Below are 25,261 nucleotides of genomic sequence, written 5' to 3'. Positions count from 1 at the left end.
TTTATCTCAAGTCAACATTAATGAAGGTTGCAGTGGTTTATTTTTATTATTATTATTAATCTATTTTCTTTCTTTCTTTCTTTCTTTCTTTCTTTCTTTCTTTCTTTCTTTCTTTCTTTCTTTCTTTCTTTCTTTCTTTCTTTCTTTCAAAAACAAACAAACAAACAAACAAATATCTAAATATAGTCATAATTTAAAGTCTAAACAATTATGGGCTAAACTGACAAGCGTTATAAGTCCCCAAGGAGGCTCTACCTCATTCCCCCCCACATTAAGTTTTAATTGACAGCTAAAACAAACTTCTCAGTCGGGGGTATCGCGCTTTTATTCTGAAGGCACAGGTGCTACTTCCTCTGCACGTGGGTGTAGATTTGACGGAGCTCTGCGAGAGGCAGCCGGACGCTGTGATGTACAATCTTCAGACAACAGCATGAGTGTGCTACCGACCCAGCTTTCACCAGCGACTGATGAGAAACACGGAGGAAAAATTTAGAAACTTATTTTGTGAGGAGGGAAGGGATCCTGTGGAGATCCAAAGACAGAGGTGAGGTGAGAATTTATATAAATATATATTTAGATTTTTAGAAATTGAAAGTTAACAATAAAAGCTATAAAATGAATAAGCCTATGTAAATATTATGTGAGAAAAGCGCATTTTCAATATGGTATTTTAAATTATGGTACGCAAGAAAATGAAACTGCCTTGACTTAATTGCCCCACAGAAATTATGGAATTATTTGTGGTCTTGTTGTATTGTTATATCAAGTGAGTTTAATGTCATAGTATATTGTGGGATGCACTGATATTTCCTCCGTAGAGCTGCATTTCTGAACGAAATTTAGTCTTTAAAATGCAAGTCATCATCATTATCATTATCATTATAATGATAATAATAATGATAATAATAATAATAATAATAATAATAATAATAATTATTATTATTATTATTATTAGCCTATTATTAGCAGAAGCAGTTGTAGTAGTAGTAGTCGTAGTAGTAGTAGTAGCATTTTTACTATTAGTCATGGGAAAGTCAGATGTAAGTCAATACAAAGCCGGATCAATAAAAGTCATCATCAAGCGTCCTCCTGACTCATGTAAAATTTACATTTCAAGTTTGGATGATTTTATTTTAACCATCAATATCTATTAGTCCCTGTCTTCCACTTTCAGTGGTTGATTTTTTTAAACTGACAGGGCTTTACACCAATGCCACTGATGCCACCCTGCTGTTAACCACTGACCCGTGTGTAAGAAAGCAGGTCTAGACATTTTACCTGTTCTGGTTAAACATATTTTGCGTATCTGATTACCCCAATTCTACCTCTTAACAATCAAACCGAAATTCTTTTCATCATGTGTCCAGTAAAACTACTCGGGAAGGAAATTTAGCATTAGTAAGAAGCTGTAGAGCTCATTTGAGGACTGAGGACTGAGTAAAAGTATCTAAGGGCTTAAAAATGAAAGCATCACTTTAAACTTTGATGGGTGAAAACAGAGATGAGTGTTCTCATAAAATCTGTTGCAACTTATTTGTGTGGGCCTTTTTTTAGATTACCAAAATCACCCTGTAGCACAGTTTGACTGTAGCATAATCTGTTGAGATATATAAATTGTGACCAATGGTGTTCTATGAAGTACAAATAGATATTTCTACACATGAAGAAAGTCAGTCCTATGTTAAACCCAAAATCTAAACATAACCTGTTGGGGTTACCGCAGCATGTCAGGTTTTGATGTAAGAGACTGATGTGATAATGAAAATTAGTTGACAGTTAACAGCATGTGAATCTGTCTCCTACATACATTCACTGCAGGCAGAGTTTGAGGTTTTTTTTAAAAATTTATTTAGGAAGAGTGCCCTCCTCTGGACAACACATTTTATGCCATTCCCAAATTACCCTAGTACTTTCTGCTCTGCCTATTTGTTTAGTCTTTGCATGCAAATTTCATTTACTGTCTGTGTTTTAGTAGCAGGAGGGTGTTGTTGTATGCAGTTAGATGTATTTTTATAAACTGATTTGGCTGTACCCTGTTACGCCTGATTGCAGGGTTGGTCAGAAAACTCACAGCATGTTTATTTCCTCTCTTAATGCATGGGCAACTTTTAACATTGTCATAATCCACAAAACCCCTTGTTCTGATAGTCACGAGTCTAATAACTTGTGTAAGGGTAAGTTGTTAGGATTGGGCTGGGGTTAGCATTCAGGGATAGGGTTTGGGTTAAGGTTGGTGTTCAAAGGATCAGGGTTGGAGTTAGTTGGTGTATTGCATGCCACCCTCAGATCTCATCCTATTTCCTGCCCTACCAACTATCCCTAGAGGTAGAGAAGCCCCTCTATAATTTTAATTTTTTTTTGTGCATTTTTCTTGCAATGCTTTCATAGGTTGCAGCAACTCCCAGCAATGACAAAAAGGGCACAAAACTTGATGCTGAATCCATTGTTTTTAAGTTGACTGCAGAAGCAGCTCTGTGTTCTCTGGTGTACACCTGCTAGTCCTGCAACGAAACACCATCCCCTTCTACCTCAGTCACGATTACCTTATCGTTGGAAACGCTGAGAAGATCAGCCCAGCTGGATTTTGGATGTGAAATGTAAAGGAGAGTTGTAGCAGCTTGATTGAGAGCAGAGCAGTTAAATTAAGTCACTTTTCATTTCACGTCCACCTCAATTTATTAGAGGCAGCCCTCAGGAGGAAAGATGAGACAAAAGAGCAAGAGACGCCTCGTAGAGCTTCACAGGCTTGCTGACTGGTTAATTAGCTTCCAGCAGAAGAAGAAACCTCAAACACAAGGCACAGGATTCTGTGGATTATAAAAATGGTTAACATTGCCCTCTTACAACCTTAGACAGTCTGAAGCATTAATAAATAGTCTTAATCAGAATATCTTCCATGTATGAGGAATATGGCTGTGGCTCTAACAGAAATGCTTTTGGAGGCATTATTAGTGCATAATGAGTAGAAGATAAACCCTGAATTTATTCTTGTGTTTAGCCAGAATATTAGATTTAAATGGGCTTAATGCACTAGTTGAGAGTTTTTCTGCCTTGAGTTCAGTGTCAGGATCTATTTGTTACACTGCATGCTCAGATGCACAAAAGTGGCTCATTTGAATTTTTTCCTGTTTACATCTCTCCACATCACGTCTTAATAAAGTTTCCTCAGGCACCTTTTCCGCTCTGGCTCTCAGTCTGACGCTAGCAGACTGACAAGGAAACAATAGGGTGCTTCTTAAGATCCTTAGGAAAAAATAATCTGTTTTTGTTGGATTAAGTTAAAAACAATAAACAGTAACAACAGGGGGCACCAGGCTGTGGAGCCTTGCTTGGAGTCATTCTGCAAGCTTTGAGGGGGAAAGCTTTTAGTAGGGAACCCCCTGTGAAGGACCCCGTAGGACGTGAAGTTAGGCAGTTTTCTTAAGAGCTGTCTTTTGCATGCTCAATATTTTTCTTTTGTTTCCTCAGACTTACTGATAGATTTATACTACCAAGCCAACACGCCAGGTTCCAGGGTCAGGATTGTTGATTGACAATGAAATCACTTTACTACAAACAAGCAGCAATGGGAACCTAAGTATTGCTGAAAGACTCCCCCTCTGTGACCACGATATTATTTATGCCTCACACTATAATGTGTGATGGAGGATGAGAAATGGCCCAAAAGAAAAATCATACAGATGAAGTATTTTTATTTCCAGACTTAACTGAGATCTCTATAATGCCATATCATAACCCCAAAACTTAGTTGTTTGGTATTTATCAGCTGTGCCAGTGTAATTTGATGAAATATTTATTCCCTGTTGAGTCATGGTTTATTTTGTTCACTAAGGATAGATAAATGAGTGTGTTTGCTTCTATCACACAAGCATGAAAAACCCAAATACTGCCAAAAATCCTCTTAGCAACATAACCATATCCATATAACACGCTAAAAGAGAAAGCGAAAGAAATGAACAGAAAAAGAAAAAAATATTAGAAGGATAAGAAGAGAGAGGATCCAACATTGAATGTCTTTTGCCAGCAGGTGTATTTTTGAGCTACAGGCTGCACTGAAATCTTAAAAGGAAAATGTGTTTGGTCAATCTGCTTCTTCCTAAAGAGATTTTTTTAATGGCACAACATGTTTTTTCTTTTAATCAGAAAACAAATAAGGATGCTGTTGAAACATGCCAGAAATGGCTTCTTTTCTGTTTTTGATAAACGCAAACCTTTTTTTAAAAAATCCCATAAACAGCCATGTCATTGCTCCTTTAGACAAAAGATGCAATTTTAGGTGACAAAAAAACATGGGAAACTTTACTCTTCTTGCTACCTGGAAATGAGGGTTATTTGTGCAAAGAAGAGTCTATTGCAACATTTCTGGCAGCTGGATGGACTGATCTACTGATTCAATTCCAAGAGCAGTTATGCACATTAGTTATTGAAACCTTAAGGCACATAAATGATTGGCTGACTTGCTGCTGAAATTATTGCACCCACATTGAAATTACAAGCTAATGGTGTGTACAAAAGGCTTTAAGGTTCAAAATCAGCCAACACACTCTTGGCCTCTTTGCACCAGAGAAGGATTAGTATAAGAGTAGATTTCAAAAATTTTTTTAAAAAATATCCCCCAATGACCTCGTTTGTGGCACCTTAAATGTTACATATTCTGACAGCAGATGCTCAGTGTTTTGAACATGGCTTAACACCAGTGTTGGGCAAATTACCTTGAAAAAAGTAATTACTTATAATTACTCGTTGCTTTACCCCCTAAAATAATTGAATTAGTAATTTAATTACTCGTTTATAAATACAATTAGATAGAAGGGAAAGTAAATCTTGTGTTAATTTTTTGAAAAACCTTCAACTTTGCAAAAGAAGCCAGATAAACCTGAAACAAACTCTGTCTTAACCTGTTTGACTTTGATATATTAAAGTCCAAACCCAAAGGTTATTTCCAATTCATATCCTAGCTCATCCAATTAATTGTGCTCATTTTCTGTTTCTAGGTGACTCAACAGAGACCTCAGAGGTGGAACTATGCTATTCTTTTTCAATTTGCTAGGAGACAGGTCAACACAATAAAAGAACATAGTGAGACAATTATTAGTGGTTTCATTTCTGTCGTGATAATTCAGACGGACTCAGCTTTAGATGAAAGCTAATGTTCCGAATGGAGAAAGAAAAAAACAGTACAGACAATACAGCAACAATACAGAGTAATGCCTCTCATTACTCAGCTTTATTTAAGTAGATTTAACCTGTGATTTACAAACAACTGGGATACAAAACAGGCAATCTGTTAGCAGACATGACAGACAACGTCAGCTCCAGAATCGACACCCCAACCAACATCTCCCTGAGTCCCAGCGTCACCGTCTCAGAGTCCTTGGAGTACAAGACAGTGTCCGTGTTCCTGGTATTGCTGGTGTGCTTTGTGGGCATCGTGGGAAACATCATGGTGGTTTTGGTGGTCCTTACAACACGCCACATGAGGACGCCCACCAACTGTTACCTGGTCAGCCTGGCAATCGCCGACCTGACGGTGCTGGTGGCGGCAGGGTTGCCAAACATAGCAGACAGTCTGACGGGAACTTGGGTGTTTGGCCATGCTGGCTGCTTGGGGATCACCTACCTGCAGTACCTGGGCATCAACGTGTCCTCCTGCTCCATCACTGCCTTCACGGTGGAGAGGTAAGGATTAACAACAGCCATTAACAACTTTTCCTCTTAATTGAGTGGTTAATGTTCATTGATGAGCTTTGACTTCAAACTGAACCAAACTGGATACTCAAAACAACACTGTTGTCATGTAACTGCTGTAAATGAAGCCCCAAACACAATTAATCTCCTACAAAGATTGGATATCTAGCATTTAGCTTGTTGTGATCAATACAAATAATGGGGTTGTATTGTTATAGGTGAAAGAACAGACAGGAGGAAAGGACACAGATACTGACAGTACAGGCAGACTGGTGATGCACCAAGATAAAGTTTCCAAACAAAAGACATCTGGCTTGATTTTGAAGGTTGGCATCTGGGTACAATGGGGACAGGAAACAGATGTGCAGGTAGGATGAGGGCAGACAGGTCCACAAAACAAAAACTCGAGGTTTGAAGCTTATCACAGAGGCACACATTAGAAAGAACTGGCAACCAAACATAGGACATAGCCCGGTGTCTGTGAAGTGATGGTGATGACGCAGACCCAGAGAGCATGTTAATGTTAGGTGACAGCAAGGTTGCTATAACTCAGATCAGGTGTGTGACTCTGAAAATGAAGAAAAGTTTCCCACCGTCAGGTTGAGAAGTCGAGCTGCAGGAGAAAAAAAGAGGGGTAGACAGTGGTTTGAAAGAAGAAAGCAGGAAAGTGAAAGTCAGAACTTTGAATATCATCCAAGATACACAAGAGCAGATGCACTTAATATAGAATAAACTATAGAGGGAGCAGATCTATTATAGATTGTTTTATTATACTATTTACATATTTCATCAGGCGTTCGTGTCCAATTGTGGGATTTTTTTCAGGGTCAATATCACGATTGATATGTCGTATATGATGTTGGTATCCAGTAAGTAAAAATGTATCATGACTTTAAATTCTCCTGTATCGCTTAAGTGTAATTCAGCCTAGGGTCCAGAGGGGGTGTTGTTTACGTTAGGTTAACAATGTCTGGTCTCAGCTATGGCAATTCATCTAATCCTGAGCTCTCACATTAACCATTGCCAACTTACAAAATGTATTTTTGCAAGAATCTTACCAACCTTACCAACCTGCTGTCTCGACCTTTTAATGGAAACGTCTTAGGGTGGCAACAGAGGATGTTGATAAGTTACAATATGGCATGGTACCCTATGATTTGTTATGATACAATATGTTAAATTATATTATATGACACAGTATAATACAGTGCGAGACATTACATTATAGAGCAAAAGATTTCAATGAAGTACGATACAATATAATGTGATGTTTTAAGTTTTATTATAATACAATATGTCGTTATTATCACATTTAACACATTACAACACAATCCATTACAACACAACACAATACAATATAACACAATACAGTACAATAAAATGTGATACAGTTGATATGATATGGTGTGATACAATCCACAACCCATGATTACAGTAATATTTTGATACAGTGACTCTGAAATATTTTAAAATTCCAAAAAAATAATGAAAAGATACAAGAAATCTGATTTTCCGAAAAAGGAAACTAGCCCCTCATAGTACAGGAGTGGTGTCTCTGCTAAAAGTAATTAAAGTTGTGCTGTAGTGGGTCAAATTGGAAGGGGAACTAACTTAAACTGCAGTATTATGTTTTAATTTAGAACACTGGTAGTTTGCACGGACAATACCATAATTATATGGAACAAGTCAGGATGACTTTATATGTACAGTGATATTCTGTCAATCCCCTTGTTTTAAGATAGTCTAGTCTTGAGATAAATGATCACTTGCATTAATGAAAATAAATAATAACAAATAATGAAAATAGTTGTCTAACGAGGTAAAAGTAGTTCGAGGAAATGCTCAAACACTTCACACTGTCACAACAAACCCCTGTGGTAATTCTTGAAATTATTACAAGAGGACACCAATGCGTGTTTATGTGTGTATGATAAAACTAACTGTCAACAGATGTTCAGGGAAAAACATGCCCCTGCTACATCTTTCTTACATTACTGTAATATTTTGAATATCTTAATCATCAAGTCATTCAAACAAAGAAGAAAAATGGTAATTGAACTAATAAACATTGTTAAGGAGCCTATTAAAAGATGCCCAGGAAATTCTTCACATATTAGATTCATCTGCCTTTCTTCTCTCTAAGCAATCAGAGAAACAGAGATAACAAATAAATCCCTTGCACAGCCCTGGTAATAATCTAAAGAACTGACTCGCTGTGTTTTTAATTATCTCAGCAGCTGCTGGAATGAATAAATGTCTATCCTGAATGTACAGTTCAACCATGTGAATTCCTAATTGCCTGTTTGCATGCAGGTACATAGCTATCTGCCATCCAATGAAGGCTCAGACCATGTGCACAGTGTCCAGGGCGAAGCGGATCATTGCCGGGGTCTGGATCTTCACCTGCATCTACTGCATGCTCTGGTTTTTCCTGGTTGATATTCAGGTTAGAGAGCATTAACTTTGTTATATTCTTGTATTACTCACTTATTCTGCAAGGGCCATGGATGAGAGTAGAGAAAAAAAAATCTTTGTCATTCTGTGGTTTCTGCTGTAAAAACCTGAGAGGAGTCCAAAGTGCTTTTGTACATGAGAAATAATAGTCCAATGAAAGCTTATTTTATGTGAGCTTATGAACAAGACCATGTTGTTACAGCGTCTTTATGATGACTGTTATTTTTTCAGGTCAGCCAGGATGGACATGTGCAGTGTGGCTACAGAGTGAAACGTGAGCTCTACCTACCCATCTACCTCATCGACTTCGCCATTTTTTACGTCATCCCGCTGCTCCTTGCTATTGTGCTGTATGGCCTCATAGCCCGGATCCTCTACCTCAGGTACAGCAACAGAGTCTTAAACCATATGAGTGTAGAGGAAAACTTGATCAGGTATAATGAACTAGAAAAATGGTTTAATATGTTGCTTGTGACTTGCTAAGTTGACTTCATACCTCACAGAAATAGGCAGATGCATGCTTATAGTTGTTACATCACAACCCCAGCGGCTCATTCAAGCCTGGAACCATCAACCAGTTCAAGGTGAATGGGTTTGACGATGCCACTACAGCCATTGGTTCCTGAAGTTTAATAAAACTATACTGTTACCAAGCAACACAAATATCCCCCTGCACTCCAGCTACTTAATATTCTGCTCATTTATCTGTTGATTCATATTTAATAAGCCAGTGAAGTAAGAATCTGTTTACTTTTCCTTTTTGGGTCTGTCTCATTCAGAGGTATCAGTTTGATCAAACAAAGAGCATTTGCTGGGAGGCTAATTGCTAATTTCATGACTAAGTGAATCCTGTTGTGGTTTATTGAGTTATGGAAGCAAAGCTGACCAGCTTCTACTCCAAAGGCAAGAAGAGTGAAGCCCAGTTTGTTGTGAGTTAAAAGAAAGGAAACTAAGTGAGATAAATCTGTAAAAGGACATGATTTAGTAGCCTAAAGTCCATGTTGGTACATCGCCCTGGCATCTGTGCAATAATGGTAACAATTTTTTTTCTCTTTCTCATACGGCGCCCTCCATTTCCCTCTGTACTGAGTCATCTGTCCTATATACAGAGCAACATGCTGGATGTTCTTTTCTCATTTACTGGATACCCTCTTGTGAAACAGCAAAGAAGCAGATACCCCAAAGCTCTAAATTTGGTGTGCCCCATTGTTTATGTGGTTTAAATACACACATACTGGCTGATAGGGATGGGACAGTATCGGTATTGGGCCAATACCAGCCTTATTTCAAGGTATCAGTGCTTATGAAGGCTGCCTGTACCAGCAGGTGATACTCAAGACAAAAATATCTGACGTTGACCAAGTCCTCTTTTCCAGTGATTGGCGCTACACTGCTACTGTTTGACACCATGGCAAATGTGCATCAGGTCCTGTTGAGGCCGTATAAATAAACCAGGAAAATACGTACAATTTTAACAGTTGTAAGTTTTAGTTTTGCACTTCTGTTAATTTGTTAAAAACAAATCATAAACTCAGAAAGACTTGTTTGGGTTTTATTTTGAACTTAACTGCAGAGTGACTGTGCTGTCTCTGTTCAAAATGATCTGTCACTGATAATTGAAATTTTATGTATCAAAAGTACAAATGGTACCGGTAGTGGGTATCAGTGAGTACTAAAGAGGGAGTACTTGTACTGGTATTGGCCTGAAAAAAAGTGGTATTGAAAATCCCTACTGGCCAACATAGACATTAAGGTGAAGTTCATTTCATCAGACCTCAAGTCCAAGTTGAGTCACAAGTGTAGAAAATCAGGACTTAAGAACTGGACTGGAGTTTAACAACACTGGTTATCAGGCTCTTCATTGTGTTGCTTTTGTTGTTATAGCTGATGGCATAAAGTTCAGCCACCAGGAGTCAGGTACTGAAGATAGGGAGGTAATAAGACTGTAAATCTACAAACCACCAGCCCTCAGTGCCTAAGGTGATGAATGCTCTGACCTGCTCTCTCTGCCTGCAGCCCTCTGCCCAGCCACCCGGACACCAGTGCCACCACCCTGCGGCGGAGCTGTCGGGAAGCCTCTGAAGCAGGCAAGGGGGGACGCCCTGGTCGGCCAAAGAGCGCGCTTTCTTCCAGGAAACAGGTGTGTCTCACTTGCTCTCCCACTCCCATTGACCCCCTCTGTGCTCTTCTTTCTTGCTCTTATCTATCAAATAATTGCAGTGCGATAGCCTGGTCACCTCTTTGGTTGTGTGGGCTCTGATGGGAATATGGAGGCCATGATTCCCTTTTAACAGCGCTGATGATGTTGTTGCCTCAGAGAAGTGTCCTCTTGTCAGTTTGTCAGCTCCCTGTCCTGGCTCTTACAAGGCCCTGGAGGTAATAGTGGTGGTAATGGCTTCTTTTCCTCAGGCTGAGCAGTCATAGATGCTTCTCTGAGAAACTTGCTCTCATCCAGATTGCACTGAATGCTCTGCAGTGTTGCTTTGTCTATGTGCTCTTGAACAGAGAAAACATTCTCACTGGCTTTTTTAGTCTTAAAAGCATTTACCTTTGAGTGCCATGAAAGAGGGTTATGTCAGGGTTCCTTTAGCCCAGAAGGGTTTCGTTTTCTGTCTGCATTTTGTTTGTTAAAAGGTACATGAAAACTAAAAAGCAACTGGTTCTCTGTAACACCAAGCTTTTTTGTGTCTTTTATACACATGGTTTGTGAAAATACTAATTTGTTCACATATCTGAACAACAGAATAAGAGATAGAGACTTATTTACACCCTCACCCACACACAAGTCCCACTGTATACATTACTCTATCCATCATTACACGTCAAAATATCTTTAAGTTGCACAAAATGATCACTTGTAAATTTTGATCATCAGCAGGTGTTAAAGTGGCGTTGCCCTCATAAAACCTCCAACACATCTTTGCTAGATTTTTATATTTCTCTGTTGTTTGATTTGAAGAACAGAGAGATTTGGGAAGTATGCGTTAGCCAACCTTCTACCCCTTGTAGAATAACATCACTGTCAAGAGAGTTTCCAATTACACAGCCAGACTCTCATTTAGGCTCTGAGCTCTGCTGGTACCTGGGCTTTAATACGTTACAGCAACATGTTTCTGGGTGCCAGTTCTCATAAAATCCCACTATCTTTCTGTTTCTGAGCTGGGGGATCTCACCGACATGCTGTCAATCAGCAAGTCTTCCCTGTAACTAACAAACCTCAAAGCATGACCTTTACAGGAGGGTGGTGACCTTTCAAGAAACTGGTTTGCACTTTCAGTTTGCTGTCTGATCCCTGGGAACAATTTATGTCGAGTATTGGAAATGCTGTTAAAATGTTCTGTATCTCACTTAGCAATGTACAAGAAAACCTTTTTAATCACACATATTGAATGCATGCATCACTAAATTGTACTGATTCTGTAAAACCTGCAAATTACAGGCTGTCAAGATTAATAGAGATGTGAACTGGAAAGAGTCACTTTGCATGTTTTTTTTAATCATAAATTTTAATTTATTAGAGGCAGGTCTTATGATGTACTCATCTATCTGTGCTGCATTTCAACAGCCCACCCTGAGGCTTCCTGTACATTCTTACCAGCTCTGCTGCTGTTGCTTAGATTACAGGACAGGGTTTTAGTCCACTTTGCCTTTTCAGAGATGTTTTTAAGGCCCTGTATCATCAGGGTGCTCTCATACCTGTGCTTTGTTACTGCAATTGTTTTCTCAAATTGCCAAGACCAGCATGGCACAGGAACTAATGTTCATGCAACAGTGTCAACCAAATTAAAGAGCAGAGCACCATCCTCTCAGCTTGTGTTTTTGCTTCAGTGACAACATGCAGAGATGATTACTCCTCCTTGATACCACCTGTGTGTTCAGGTCCTGCCAGGCAATGGCTTCGATTTTGAATAATGTAACTGTTCAATCACAGCTCAGTATTCAGACAGTGGAGCTTACACAGTAGCTACGGTTACATGAGGAGTTTTCTGTCTTTCTGAATGGAATCTTTCCGATTGACTTTTCCGAAAACAATAGTATACATGGAAAGGAACAATCCAATCTCTGGTCTACAAGCGCCGCTATAATCAAACAGAATAGTCAATGGAGCATGCGCAGAAAAACGTAAACATCACAAGATTTATCAAAGCTGGAGGATGACAGTTTGTTCATCACGGTGTTGCAATACTCCATATTGCGAGTTTGTCGTCTGTCCTGTCTTGAAATTATGTTCATTTCTTTCAAAGTTTGGATCAAAAACAAACTTTCCGCAGCAGTCCAGTGCTGACTGCTCGCCGCCATTTTTAAAATTGAGGAACGTCTCTAGTTGCGTCTTACGTCATATCTGAGCATGCGCTGAAAGAACGCACCCTGACAACTTTCCATTTGAGTGGATACATGAAACCTCAATTGGTGTGGGGAAAGGAATATTCCACCCCTGTGAAACCGATTAGATTTCCATCTAGATTGGCACTTTTCGTTTGGAATGAGGTGTACACAAAGGTTAAATTCTTTCTGTTTGAGCAAATAAACCGAATGCAAGCAGAATATTTGGGCGCGTGTAAACGTGACTACTGTTGCTAGCCAGTACTGATTGAGAACAACAGCTGTCAAAATACCTATTAGCAAAGATTAGACTGTGTTTTTGAGTTATATATGTTTTCATATGGCTGCTTTCTTCAGGAAATCATGATAAAGAATAACAAAAAATGCTTTGATGGGCAAATAATTTGAGAAGATTCCTTGTTTGTTTCACTTGTGATTCTCTGATGCATAAACTACAGACGACTGAGAGGACTAAGCGTGCTCTTCTTAACGAAATATATCATGACATACTCCTCCAAAGCACTTTTTTCCTGCATTATCTGCCTTTAATAAGTCCGGTTAGGGTTGAAACAAGTGAAGAACAAAATGTCAGAGGGGTTAAAAGTAGTCAAAAGCTCCTCACCAAACCTGGGACTCATATGGTAGTATTGTTTGGTTACTGTTTTGGACATAACTAAACTGTTGGGTGCTGCTGGTCTTGTGGTTTAATCCCCCCACCCGGTATACAAAAGTTATAGCTCTTGTAGAAGCTGTCTGACTCAAAGTTTGATCCCCGGCCTTGACTATTTGCTGCTTGTCTCCCCTCACTCTCTACACTCCACACTTCCTGTATCTCTTTCCTACAAAACAAAATAAAGGAGTATAAGAAGTCAAACTTGAATGAAAAACCTATTGTCTGTCCAGATCCTTCCGGTAATGTGATAAATCTAAGGTCAGCCTAAGTCACAAGCACGTTTCAGATGGCACACTTTAAATGAGATGATCTACCAGTTCAACTTTAAAGGTCCCATATTCTGCTCCTTTTCTGAAGTTTAATATGGATCATTGATGTCTTCATGAAATGGTAGTAACATGTTTTGGTCCAAAAAGCCAATAAATCAAGCACAGCAGCATTGTTTCCAGGCTCTCATAGCCCCTCTGTTCAGAACGCTCTGATTTAGTGGGCGTGACCTTCATATGTAAATGAGCCACCGCTGATACCGCCCCGCTCTTCCGCGTCACTGAGAGCGGCGCCATGAGCTCCGAGTGCACAATGTTAGGAAAACAGCGAAGATCGTTTACGGTAACATTACAGACTAAAACAACAGGCTAACTGCAGCTAAAGTTAGCATCCTGAAGCTAACACAGGGGCAGGGGGGACACTGAGGAAAAGCTCTTACATCTGCTCCACAGCACACAGCATTTAAAATACTCACATTTCCAGGGTCCGAGGTTTGTTGGCGGATGGTTGGTAATGCGCCTGGATTCAGGACCAGCCTATTCGTTAGCCCTCTGTTGTACTGTCCAAAGTTGGAAAAGAAGTCGGCCGTGAAGTGACTAGCACACACATGCACAGATTTACTGAGTGTAGCTGGAACATTTCCCTCATAAATGAACTCTAGCCACTTAGTCTTGTCTTCTTCTGAGATGGGAAGCTTGTGCATGGAACTATGTGGGTGTTTACAGCCAAAAACAGAGCAGTGATGGCTCTTTAACTTTGGCATTCTCCTCCTGGGGAGGGAAGTGGGCGGGAGGGGGTTCAGGGGTATCTGCTCCGGTGGACCATTGAGGTCAGACTTGCTCCTGATTGGTCAAAAAAGGGAATTGCTGTCATCGGCAAATCCCCAAATTCCAAACAGCTCATTTTAGGTCAGGATTTTACATTCACAAGCACTACTTAGTACAGGTTTTGTCATTAAATGTCACATTTTGTGGGCTGGGAGAAAAGCCAAAGACCCACAAATTTCACTAAAAGACTTAATAAAGGGATTTTTGCATAATATGGGACCTTTGAAAGCTCTTTTTTTAAACTTATGAGTCAGACCTTATAAGTATAAATGAAAATCATTCACACTTTGAAATTAGCTAAAAAAAAAAAAAAAAATGACACTTAATCTGTTAAATCTTTGATGCACTACCATCCTTTAGACCTTTTGCTGTGTATTATTTCCGTGTCACTGTGTTGATAATCAGGCCCAGGAGAGTCCAAACCCTCATGTGAGTACAGACAGGAGATCTTAATCTCATACGTTCAAGGGGCTCCATCTAGGAGCTGAACATTTGCATAATGTGATTTGGGATTTACATTGAAGTGTGATCAGCAGCGCAGATGATTTTACTCACAGTTCTTGAAGAGGCACTTCAGACTCTTTCATTCATCTTTTGATAGGCTGCCTCAATCTGATGGGAGTTTGATAAACTTGTGTATGCTAAAGAATGGCACTTCTGTGATTGGAGATTAACACAGTGTGGTGGGAGATTGTATCGTTGTGAAATCTGAGAGTTTTTTCATGCCTCTGATCTCCTCAAGTGCAAAGGAGAAATGTGGAAGCTTGTTTCCCCGGGCAGTTTGTTTGTCTCAGTGGGGTGAACTGTGTGCCTATAACTAGAATCAGACTTGTGGGATGCTGTGTCGAGCGAATAGTCTTATTCCCTTATAATGCCACAGTCAAGTATCTGCTGGATAATTATAGTCATAATATGCATGCTCAAAATGTCAACCACTGCTTTTCCTCCGATTATCACTGTGCTGAGGTAATTGGATTGCTCTCCTCCCCACCTAATCATGTTCAATTAAAGGCTTTGTTGTGCTGAGTTGTCCTTTTTTATTTGCTTGCTGAGGTAGCGCTCACCGGCTTAACACTTCAGGCATGGACACCAAGCCTTATCTCGATTAATTTTTGCTAAAGATAGGCATGAGTAGGTGTTAGCCTTTGTTTTTTAAGTCTGTCTCTGCAGGTATGGAAAATGAAAACCAGCTGTGCAAATAGAAACCAAGCTTTGGCTGAAGTGTAGCTGCAGAGTTGAGGTGTGTTGTAAACTTTGAAATGGCTGCGGCTGGAGGGTCAGGCAGGAAAGCAGGCAGGCAGACGGTGAGTAGCATTACTGCACTGATAAGAATAATCACTCGAGTCTTACAGGCTGACTGACTCTATTTTCTCCACGCTGTATCGCAGGGGTTCAGAAATGTCTGAGCTGTTTCCATGGTCACAAGGTGGTGGTGGGGTGGCATGAGGAGGAGAGTCAAGGCATCTCAGAGTGTGTAGTACACACAGAAGCACACACACACACAGACCTGCAACATGTTGACTAGGAGGTTAAATGTCAATGCGATTCATTCTGGTCGGTTGGTTGGCTTCTGTTTGAATGTTTCAGTGTTATGTTTCTATAACTGTATTTGCCTCCAAGGAAAGGTTATAAAAGATTGTTTGGAATTTTTGAAATCATCGTCAAAGAAGCCCCTTCACTTAAAAAACGTGTGTTAAAACACATTTTTCATTGAAGGCAGTTTAAACATCTTAGGCAGCTACAAACGTTGTCAGTTTTGAAACTGATCATTATCAAGTCTGCTTCCCACATACAGGCAGAAATATGTATCTGTCTTTCAATGAATAATTTGTCATCACAACCATCATCATACAGCAGCATAATTATCATCTCTGTATGACTGGATGTCAATGACAGTTCAGAGATGACAGGACTGTACCACTTGGTGGTTCAGTTGCATTCAGCAAGCATTTTACGGCGTTTCCACAGACTAATCCTGGGACAGATCCCCAAATAGCTGAGAGGAGCCATCCCACCTTTTGGGACCCTTTTGTTGGGGTGCCAGACTAAACCGATCTGATCCCAGAGGGTGGAGCTACAACACTGCAGCCGTTGACTGGTCGATACAATTGCTACTTAACGTGCAACACTGGCTGTATTTCTCCTCACAGCCCATAGCCTTCTCTGAAACGAAGCTTGATTGTGCTTTGTAACAAAGAGCCACATGGAAATCCCAAAGAAAGCAAACTCCTGGATGTCTACCAAAGTTGCTCTTTTTTTTTACTGTGCCACGTTTTTCTTCTTCCTTGGATTTATTAGCCAGGTACACTGTGTCGTGCTGCTATAGCATCACGCTATTCTGTAACTGATGCATCTATAGGCATCCAGCTTACACGCTGCCTTCCCTGAAGGAGCATTATTGGCTGTGGGAACCCAAACAGGACCAGGCTTAACCGCACCAGCTAGTACTGATCTAAACGCTTGGTGCTTGGTGGAAACGGGCTAAATAGCCCTCATAAAAACAGCGATAACTGTGTCCATCAAACACATGCTGTAGTTAAGTGAGGAGTTCTATTATTAATTTAAACAGGACATAAAATCCCTTAAAGTTGTTTTTCTGAGTAGTTTATGATCACGGCTTAATCAATCTTCCTGCCAACAAGTCATGCTGCCATTGCTGTTTCCTCTGTGACAGTCATTCTCACCTTATAATTGGATTGAGTGAGCAGGTTAACTAGTCCAACTTTATAGACTTACACCAACTACTTCCTCAACTTGACTGTTGATTTGTCACAAACAGGGCTGAATCTAACTGGTACAACTTTAGGTCAGTCATGTCATGTTAAAAGGGGAGTCATGTGTCTTCACTCGGTCTTTCTCCTTTGTAGACAGTCATTATTTTTATACTATATATTCTTAGTAAAATGTACATGCTATTTTTTAAGCTTATATTAAATTTTTGTTATGACACTTGTGTTTATATATTTTTTAATTGCTTATATGTTGCTTACATGTTGCTTATATACTTGCTTATGGGAGTAGCTGTAACAAAAAAGGGATTCCTTACAGTATTTCTGATTCAGATTCTGACAGGATGTGTGACTGAGAAGTTTTTATTTTTATTTTATTTTTTTAATCAATATGAATTTTCTTTGCATTGACCATCTATGGATGAATGTGGGAGTGTAGATGGTGGAATACAGTAATGATAATGGTAATGCACCAGTACTTCTATGGTGCTTTTCTAGTATCTTAGACAACTCAAAGTGCTTTACACTGCTAGTCACACTAACCCATCCACATACTGATGGTAAAGACTTCTAATGGTTTAACTAACATGGACACATCCATCCATACACCACTGACCAACAGTGAGCAATTCAGGGTTCAGTGTCTTACTCAAGGACACTTCGGCATGTAACTGCAGGAGCTGGAATCAACCCCCCGGCTGACCAGTTGAGAGGTGACGACTCTACCACTGAGCCACAGGCTGTTAGGAATCATTACCTTTTATTATTATTATTATTATTATTATTATTATTATTATTATTATTATTATTATTATTATTATTAATATTAATATTATTATTATTATTTTGTACACACTTCTAGTATAGATTCTATCACTCTTTTATTAATGAGACCTCTGGTGATTGGCTGTTATGATCACTGTTGCTCATTAATGCAGCTCTTTTCTCTTTTCTGATCTGTTTCTGAATGTTTTGGAAAGTGTAAAGAAGTTCAGTTACAGCATTAAATACCTGGTGGTGGACTGTAGTTCGCCCTAAATCCTGGATATCTTGTAAACTCTGATTACTGAAAGCAGCTTCTTCATGGCCTTGAGACACTCTTCTGCCAGACAAAGAACTTCACTTTCAATAGGCAACTTGGGAAAAGCTCATGGGCAAGACGTCCTTATACAAAGATTGCTGAGTCGCAGTTGTGTATAGACCAGCTGGAGGAACCAGTCTCAGACCCTAACGGAATCAAGGACATTGTCTGTGATCCTGAGCTGTACTTGGGGGGGTTTTAAGCACTTAAGAAACCTCAGCCTGGAGCGGTGTTGTCACTTTACCTTCTGACCTTTTGCCTGGGGCGAACAGCTTTAGCCACAATCTCGTAACACAGTGCTCTATATTTAAACAATCAATAAAACACGGCCCTAAGTGCATGGAACAGGTGCATGTAAGCAGGAATGCAAGCCGGTTCAATGGTTCATCGTCTTTGTACAAAGCAAGACACAGGAGCATGGCCTCCCATATTTTCCATCATATTTCTCTTTCTGGAGTCATGATAAGAAAGCAACAACAATGCACCTGACCTCTTCTCATTTTGAGGGGTAAAGTGGGTAAAAGTTGACAGAATAAAACAGGGATCAGGCAAACTGTGAAAACTGATGGTTTAGATACGCTACAAATTAGAGGAGTTGGTGCCCCAGGGTGATGATAAGACAAGAACAATAATTTACAAATCTGATTGACTGCAGATTAAAAATTCCCCTGAAAAAGACAGAGAGCAGGATCGATGTATCTTTGTCACTGCTCTTTGATTTGGTTTCATTTATGGCTGAAGAGTAAATAATCAGTGTATTCTGTTTAGCAGTTAAAGTCAAACCTTGGATGAAATATTCCTTCATGCAATGTTTCCAGTGACTGGAATCAGCATTAAACATGAAGTTCTGTCCTTTTGCTCATGGGAGAATAACTGACAGACTTTTTGAGCTGTGTCTGCAATATCCCAGAGATTTTCTCTTTCTGCCACAAGCCAAATGAAGAGACTGGGCTGGGTGCTCAGTGCCCCCTTAAGCACCCACAGCTCTCTCACGAGGGAGCCTCAAGCCTGGTGAAAAGATGCCAGTGCTCATGAGCTCTTCCTTAAGACTAGTCTGGATGAACAAGAAAACTACAAAAAGGTAAAGATTGCTGTTGTATGAGATAACAACAAACCATAGATGGCAGAAACCAAGCAAAGATAGTTGTTGAGACTTGTTGAGCTGAAAGTCTCAATGACACTCTGAATATCTTAAGGGCTGGGTCATTAGCAGTGTCTCAGTTAGGTAAGCTAATTTAACTCTACATGGGACTTGAAGGTCTTCTGCTGTATCTCAGTGGGTCAGAAGTGCTGACGATTTAGTTGCAAACAACTCCTGCTCCTTTAACCAGAGAAAATCACTGACAGAGCTCTGAGCTGTTTATGTAAGAACCAAGAAATCTACAAGTCTAGCAAACTGAGTCTGACCTTGCTTGAGCTCGCTTTGGGGCCCTGTGCCCAGTCAAGTGACCTGGATCCTCTGCAGAAGTGCCCTGTAGCTCCTCTACTGGAGAACCCAGCCCAGAGATGACACATCTTATGAGTCTGCCCTTGAGACAAGTTCAGATAAGAGGGAAAATACACAGACTGATGGTTTGTTTTTGTTCGCTGTCATTTCAAACTACAGTCTTAAAGATCATGGCTGTGTTGGTGAGCAGTGGCTGAAGGTGAACTGTGAGAAACTATCTGAGAGGAAAATTGCAAAATCTGTCTGCAATTTCTGTCAATGAAAAAAAAACAAAAAACAAAAAGCAAAACAAAACAGTCAATAACAGAATCACAGCTGCGTTTCTTTGAGCTCTGGCATAAATAACTATCCAACTAACTTAGGTGTAATTAAGTAAGAACACAGAAACTTTAGCAACTGTCAAAGGTCAGCATTATTTTTTTCTAATAAACTGTTGTTTACAGGAACAGCCTTCTTGTTTGATAAAAGAGTTGTTGAATAAATGACACCAATTTCTCAGGTGAGCAGACTTCAAACGAGACAAAAAATATGACCCATCCAAATATGAGTGATACTGACAGGGACAATGACACGCTGATTAGTGTGAACACAAGGACAATTCAATGAGCCGGAGTATAAAGAGAAGAAAAACAAACTGGACTCAATAGAGAGGGTAGAAACTTCTGTGATAACTGGAGAGCAGAGCTTCTAGAGGTGTAGACTGGTGAATTGTATGCCCACGTCCATGAACCAAGTGAGATACTGTTGTGTGTCTTTGGTTGGCACAACTTAATTAAAAAGTTAAGTAAAGAAAGAAAAAAAGAAAGGAAAGAAAAGAAGGAAGAGAAATGTCTTCTCCAAAGCCTAGTTTACATCATTAAAGAGACCAAGCTGATCATCTTTGCGCAGAAAAACTTCTATTAACCAGACACTTAACTCGACTCCACTCCAGAAAAAATGAACTCTCTTTAACTTTTTTGGAATTTTATTTTACAGTTTTTTCTCAGTCTCTTTGGTACATTTCTAAAATCATCCTTGGCATTTGAAAAACAGAAAGTGCATTTCTCAAAGTAGTTTGTACAAATGGAAAAACACCATGGATTACCCACAAAAGCCAGTCTTATTCTCAAAATCCTTAGTTCATCTCTCAAAAGTAAATTTCTGTGTCAGTGAACGTGTCAGTGCATCAGAATGACGAGTCCTTGTGTCACTGTGTACGGATAGGACAGTCAGATTGCTTAGTCATGTTGTCAGTATAACAGTTTACTCAGGAAGGACGTTCTGATGAAAACTACATCTAAAGTTTTGATGACAGCTATTGTAAATTGTAAGTTACATCTTAGTGTTTGTGGGAGATTGATTATTTTGGCTTTCACTGTTTGTGTTGTAATTTGTTGACTGACCCCATCATTGCAATAGAGAAAGGAGAAGAAAGCGCTGCATAGCACAAAGAAAAAAACAAGTAGAAATGTAAACAAAGAACAGTCTCTCAAGGGAAAACTTGGCTGCATCCTTCAACCAACCAAAATTACAACCATATCCAGTAAACTGACAGGCATCCCATTTGAAAATATGGACTGCATCTATAAACAGAGAACATTAAAAAAGGCATCCTGCATTGTGGGTGTGGATGATCAGAGGCACCCATTTGCCCCTTCATTTACACTGTTGCCTTCTAGGCGGCGTTACAGTGCTGCTCTGTTCACCAAGAACAGATCCAAGTTTTCCTTTGTTCCACAAGTGGTTACATTTCTAAATGAACAATAAGGAACAGGTCAAATCCCCACCTCGGCCGGTGGGTCTTTCTGTGTGGAGTTTGCATGTTCCCCCCGTGCATGCGTGGGTTCTCTCCGGGTACTCCGGCTTCCTCCCACAGTCCAAAAACATGCTTACCAGGTTAATTGGTCACACCAAATTGTCCCTAGGTGTGAGTGTGTGCGTGCATGGTTGTCTGTCTATGTGTCAGCCCTGTGATTGACTGGCGACCAGTCCAGGGTGTACCCTGCCTCTCGCCCAATGATTGCTGGGATAGGCTCCAGCCACCCGCGACCCTAAAACAGGATAAGCTGTATAGAAAATGGATAGAATAAGGAACAGGTAAAATTGGTGTAGCCGGTCTAGACCAGCCTGCCTGTCCATAATCACATTGCTTCCTTTGCTTTTGCTTTTTCCCCCCCTTCTCTTTGTGGACGCATTGTTTTTTCATGTTTTTCTACTGATTTTGTTGCCAAATGTCTGTGATCCCTGCCACACCCTAATTTCCCTATGGGGACAAATAAACTAAACTAAACTAAACTAAACTAAACTAAACTAAACTAAACTAAACTAAACTAACTAACTAACTAACTAACTAACTAACTAACTAACTAACTAACTAACTAACTAACTAACTAACCTAAGCCATTGTAAGCTTATGATTGAGAATATGGTCCACAGGTCTGATCTTTATCGTCCTTTTACAGGAAATTTGTTGCCACTGTCTGTACAGAGGAAAGTACACATCAACTCGCCAGTTGATGGTTCATGAGATGCAACTTTAAGCTATTTCAGAAAACTGGTTGATCATTGGTTGATCCAATGCCCCACACATTTCCATTTGTTAGAGAAAGCCAAGACTGACCAGGGAGCAGTTTACCAATCCAGACAGATTTAGAGAAAAATAGAATTGTGTGGAAAGATGCTTGATATATTATGGAAACTTGTTTAATCTTTTTGCAGACTTATGCAATGAACTCATAAAACGAGAGGCTGAAACAGCCCCTTGGTTTTGCCTTTTGGATTTTGTGTAACAAATTTGTTATTTTTCTGCACTTGGGTCCTACTCCTGGTTGTTTAACCCAGCATGACAAAGAGGCAGGGAAACACAATGACTTTCTACACAGAGGGTCATCTAACACAAGTGTGAGTCAAGGCACAGGAGAAACTAATGAATGTAATCCATCAGGAGGGAAACACACAAGAGAAGGAGGTCAAACTAAATCAGACACACAGAGCGCAAGAACTACAACGTAAACAAGAAACACATGTAAGGAGTACAACATAAGACATATAACACGAATAAACAAATAGACACAAGACAGTCTCACTTTGCCTTTTCTTTCTGTCTTAATCAGATTCAAATTTCACATCTCTGTTTACCCACAGTGATAATCCACTGAGAGACATACACACTGTGGGTAATTAATGATATTTAACCTTCAGCTACACACACCATGAAGCTCTGTCTCCAGTGCCAAGCACACAGACACACAAACTGTCTCTTAGGTAGGTATTTATGAGCACCCAGTGTGTGGATGATGATTCAAATAATCATGAAGTAATCACAGGTAATCACAGATACTGGAACCACACAGAGGTGGGCCTTTGAGCCATGGCACAAACATTTAGCTACTGGAGCATTTTATACACATTTCACATGCATGCATGGTTTGTTGATTGATGAAGATAAATATAAGAGTGAAATCACTGTGTGAAGATCTAGATTTTACCTCAGTAAATCATAATATAAAAAAAAAAATCCAGGCTAGCTCAAGCTCTACAGCATTTGTGTTTTCAGCTGCACCCAAGGAACTGATGGTGTCTAAAAATGCAAAGCATGAAAAACAGTGTCATACATAAAAAGAGCAGACCATGTGTAAGACCGCGCTGCAGATGGTAGTTGGAAAATTCTACTTTTTTCAAGTATGATCCTGTATTTTATGTTTTCATGCAGTCTGTGTTTTTTACCTTTAGCTTCACTGCCCGTCATCACCTCCTTGATTTGCAGTGGTACCGTAACATTTGGTCCATACCAAGTTATTATGAACGCAAACAATGTATGAAAAGCTCTGTCTGTATCTGTATGTGTATCTATCTAATGATCAAGAGGATGAATGAGCCTCGACACTCACATGCTGATTACACTCCATGAAGCTGTTGTAATATCAGCTGGATAATGAAAAAAACAGAGAGAGGCACCAGGACGACATCATCAGCATATATATTGCTGTTATTGCTTGAGACAATTACATGCCAGTTATTTTTTTCCATGCATCAGCTCAGTTAGATGTAAACTCTACATGTGCATTCCCAGGTTACAGTCAAAGGACTCAGATATTCTTAGGTGTGGAGTCTTCTTGGTAGTTTCTTGGTAGGGGCTGAATTTCTGAGTTGCACAGAGGCTCAAGAAGACCATTAGTTTAATGATGATTTTAATCAACCTTGTTTCTGCTTCCTCCATCCAGGTGACAAAGATGCTGGCAGTGGTGGTGATCCTTTTTGCTCTCCTGTGGATGCCCTACCGGACTCTGGTTTTGATCAACTCTTTTGTGTCCACGCCCTACCTGGACGCCTGGTTCATCTTGTTTTGCCGCACATGCATCTACGCCAACAGCGCCATAAACCCTGTGATATACAATGCCATGTCTCAGAAGTTTCGCTCAGCCTTTCGTGGGCTTTACCGTTGTCAGCATCCAGAGGTCAATCAGAGGACACTGTCGCTGGTCCAGACTGGATTCACTACCGTCCGAGATCCCCGAACATCCCAGGCTAACATCAATGGAACAAATGAACAGACAAGAAAAGCCATCCTGAGCACCACCACTGACATGACCACGATGCAGAACGGGAACAGTCATCACGACACTGAAACGGTCAGTGACAGGAAAGCAGACTGCGTCATCGGCATAAGCTCCACTACGTTTGGTTCAGCTCCGTCTGGTGATGATGAGTCTGTCTGGCCTTCATCAAATGATGCTGCAGTTAATGATGAGAAAAAAAAAAGTGTGAATGAAGTCATCTCAGAATCAGTGTAATTACTGAATTTCAGTGAGAAATGATCAATGGAGCAGTTTCCAGGAAATGACAGAGCAGCTTTGTCCCTCATGAGCGAGGTCGACTTTAGTTTGTGACTCAAGAGAGGAGAAAACTGAGACCTGCACGTTTTTAAGATTCAACAGCAGTAGACTTTGTCTTGACTGCTGGTGTTCTGGTTCACACATTGCACAGAAACAATATCTTTTCTACATCAATAGTTTCAGATTTGCATGTCCGAATGTTTGTGAAAGAGGAAGACTGTATAAATGTACATAAAGCTACTAGTTTAAATATTTATCCAGTAAATCCTCAGATTTTTATTTATTTATTTCTGGGGGGGGGGGGGGGGGGGGGGGGGGCAAAGGTCACATGATAAACAGTTTGCTTTCAAACAGACTGCATGTGATGTACACTGAACTTCTCCACCGAGGTTTTTTCTTTTCTTTTTTCCTTTTTTTTTTTTTTTGTACATGCAACACTTCGGTGGAGAAAAGAAAAACAAATCTATATTTTTCAGCACTGCACTGGCTTTTTCCAGCACTTAATATTATAACTGTTTTCTCGGATGTCGCAAGATTTCTGCTTGAGCTCAGTTACAGCATTTAAAAAAAAGCAGTCTTGCACAGCTGTTGTAGAAATGTATAGCTTGAACAAAAGATGACGACTTAATCTTCAAGGATTTGTTCTTTCAAAGAAATAGTAAAGATCATTATGGTTGTTTCAAAATGCTTACAGAGAGAGTCGAAGTGACCCTACTTTGGACAATAATCTGGCTCCAAGAATCATTACATAAACCTAAAACCTTGAGCTGAACATAATGTGACTTGATTGACATCTACTTGAAACGAACATGCTAATTGTAACAGCGGTGCAAGCTCGCCAAACACTTTACCACTCGTGGTTCACCTGTTATTAAATCATTATTATTAGTCATGGATTTTTAAAGCTGGCACTAAAAACTTGGTTAGATTAGGTAAGGTGACATTACAAAGAAAAGTT

General features: G+C 39.8%; 1 protein-coding gene across 2 annotated transcripts; it reads left to right on the top strand.

Annotated features, from left to right (window-relative positions):
- Positions 1-408: 408 nt before the first annotated feature.
- Positions 409-24,618, top strand: trhr2 (thyrotropin releasing hormone receptor 2). 2 transcript variants are annotated; one of them, XM_074677590.1, is made up of 6 exons: positions 409-544; positions 4,995-5,679; positions 8,002-8,134; positions 8,374-8,525; positions 10,159-10,282; positions 23,692-24,618. In XM_074677590.1, the coding sequence occupies exons 2-6, from the start codon at positions 5,297-5,299 to the stop codon at positions 24,259-24,261; spliced, it is 1,362 nt and encodes a 453-aa protein (XP_074533691.1). In that variant the 5' UTR covers positions 409-544; positions 4,995-5,296; the 3' UTR covers positions 24,262-24,618. The 2 variants fall into 2 exon arrangements, with proteins under 2 accessions (XP_074533691.1, XP_074533692.1); XM_074677591.1 differs by having other exon boundaries at positions 409-549.
- Positions 24,619-25,261: the final 643 nt, after the last annotated feature.

This window comes from Halichoeres trimaculatus, unplaced genomic scaffold (assembly GCF_033239565.1).
Source record: "Halichoeres trimaculatus isolate MK-OKI-2021-1 unplaced genomic scaffold, fHalTri1.1 fHalTri1_scaffold_10, whole genome shotgun sequence".
NCBI lineage: Eukaryota > Metazoa > Chordata > Actinopteri > Labriformes > Labridae > Halichoeres > Halichoeres trimaculatus.
This window is presented reverse-complemented; position numbering and strand designations above follow the sequence as displayed.

Bases quoted from the DNA above. Each gene is read 5' to 3' on its own strand.
- trhr2 (XM_074677590.1), top strand. From the start codon at position 5,297: ATGACAGACAACGTCAGCTCCAGAATCGACACCCCAACCAACATCTCC. The intron at 8,135-8,373 runs GTTAGAGAGCAT...TTATTTTTTCAG, and splicing joins TTTTCCTGGTTGATATTCAG to GTCAGCCAGGATGGACATGT. The intron at 8,526-10,158 runs GTACAGCAACAG...CTCTGCCTGCAG, and splicing joins GCCCGGATCCTCTACCTCAG to CCCTCTGCCCAGCCACCCGG.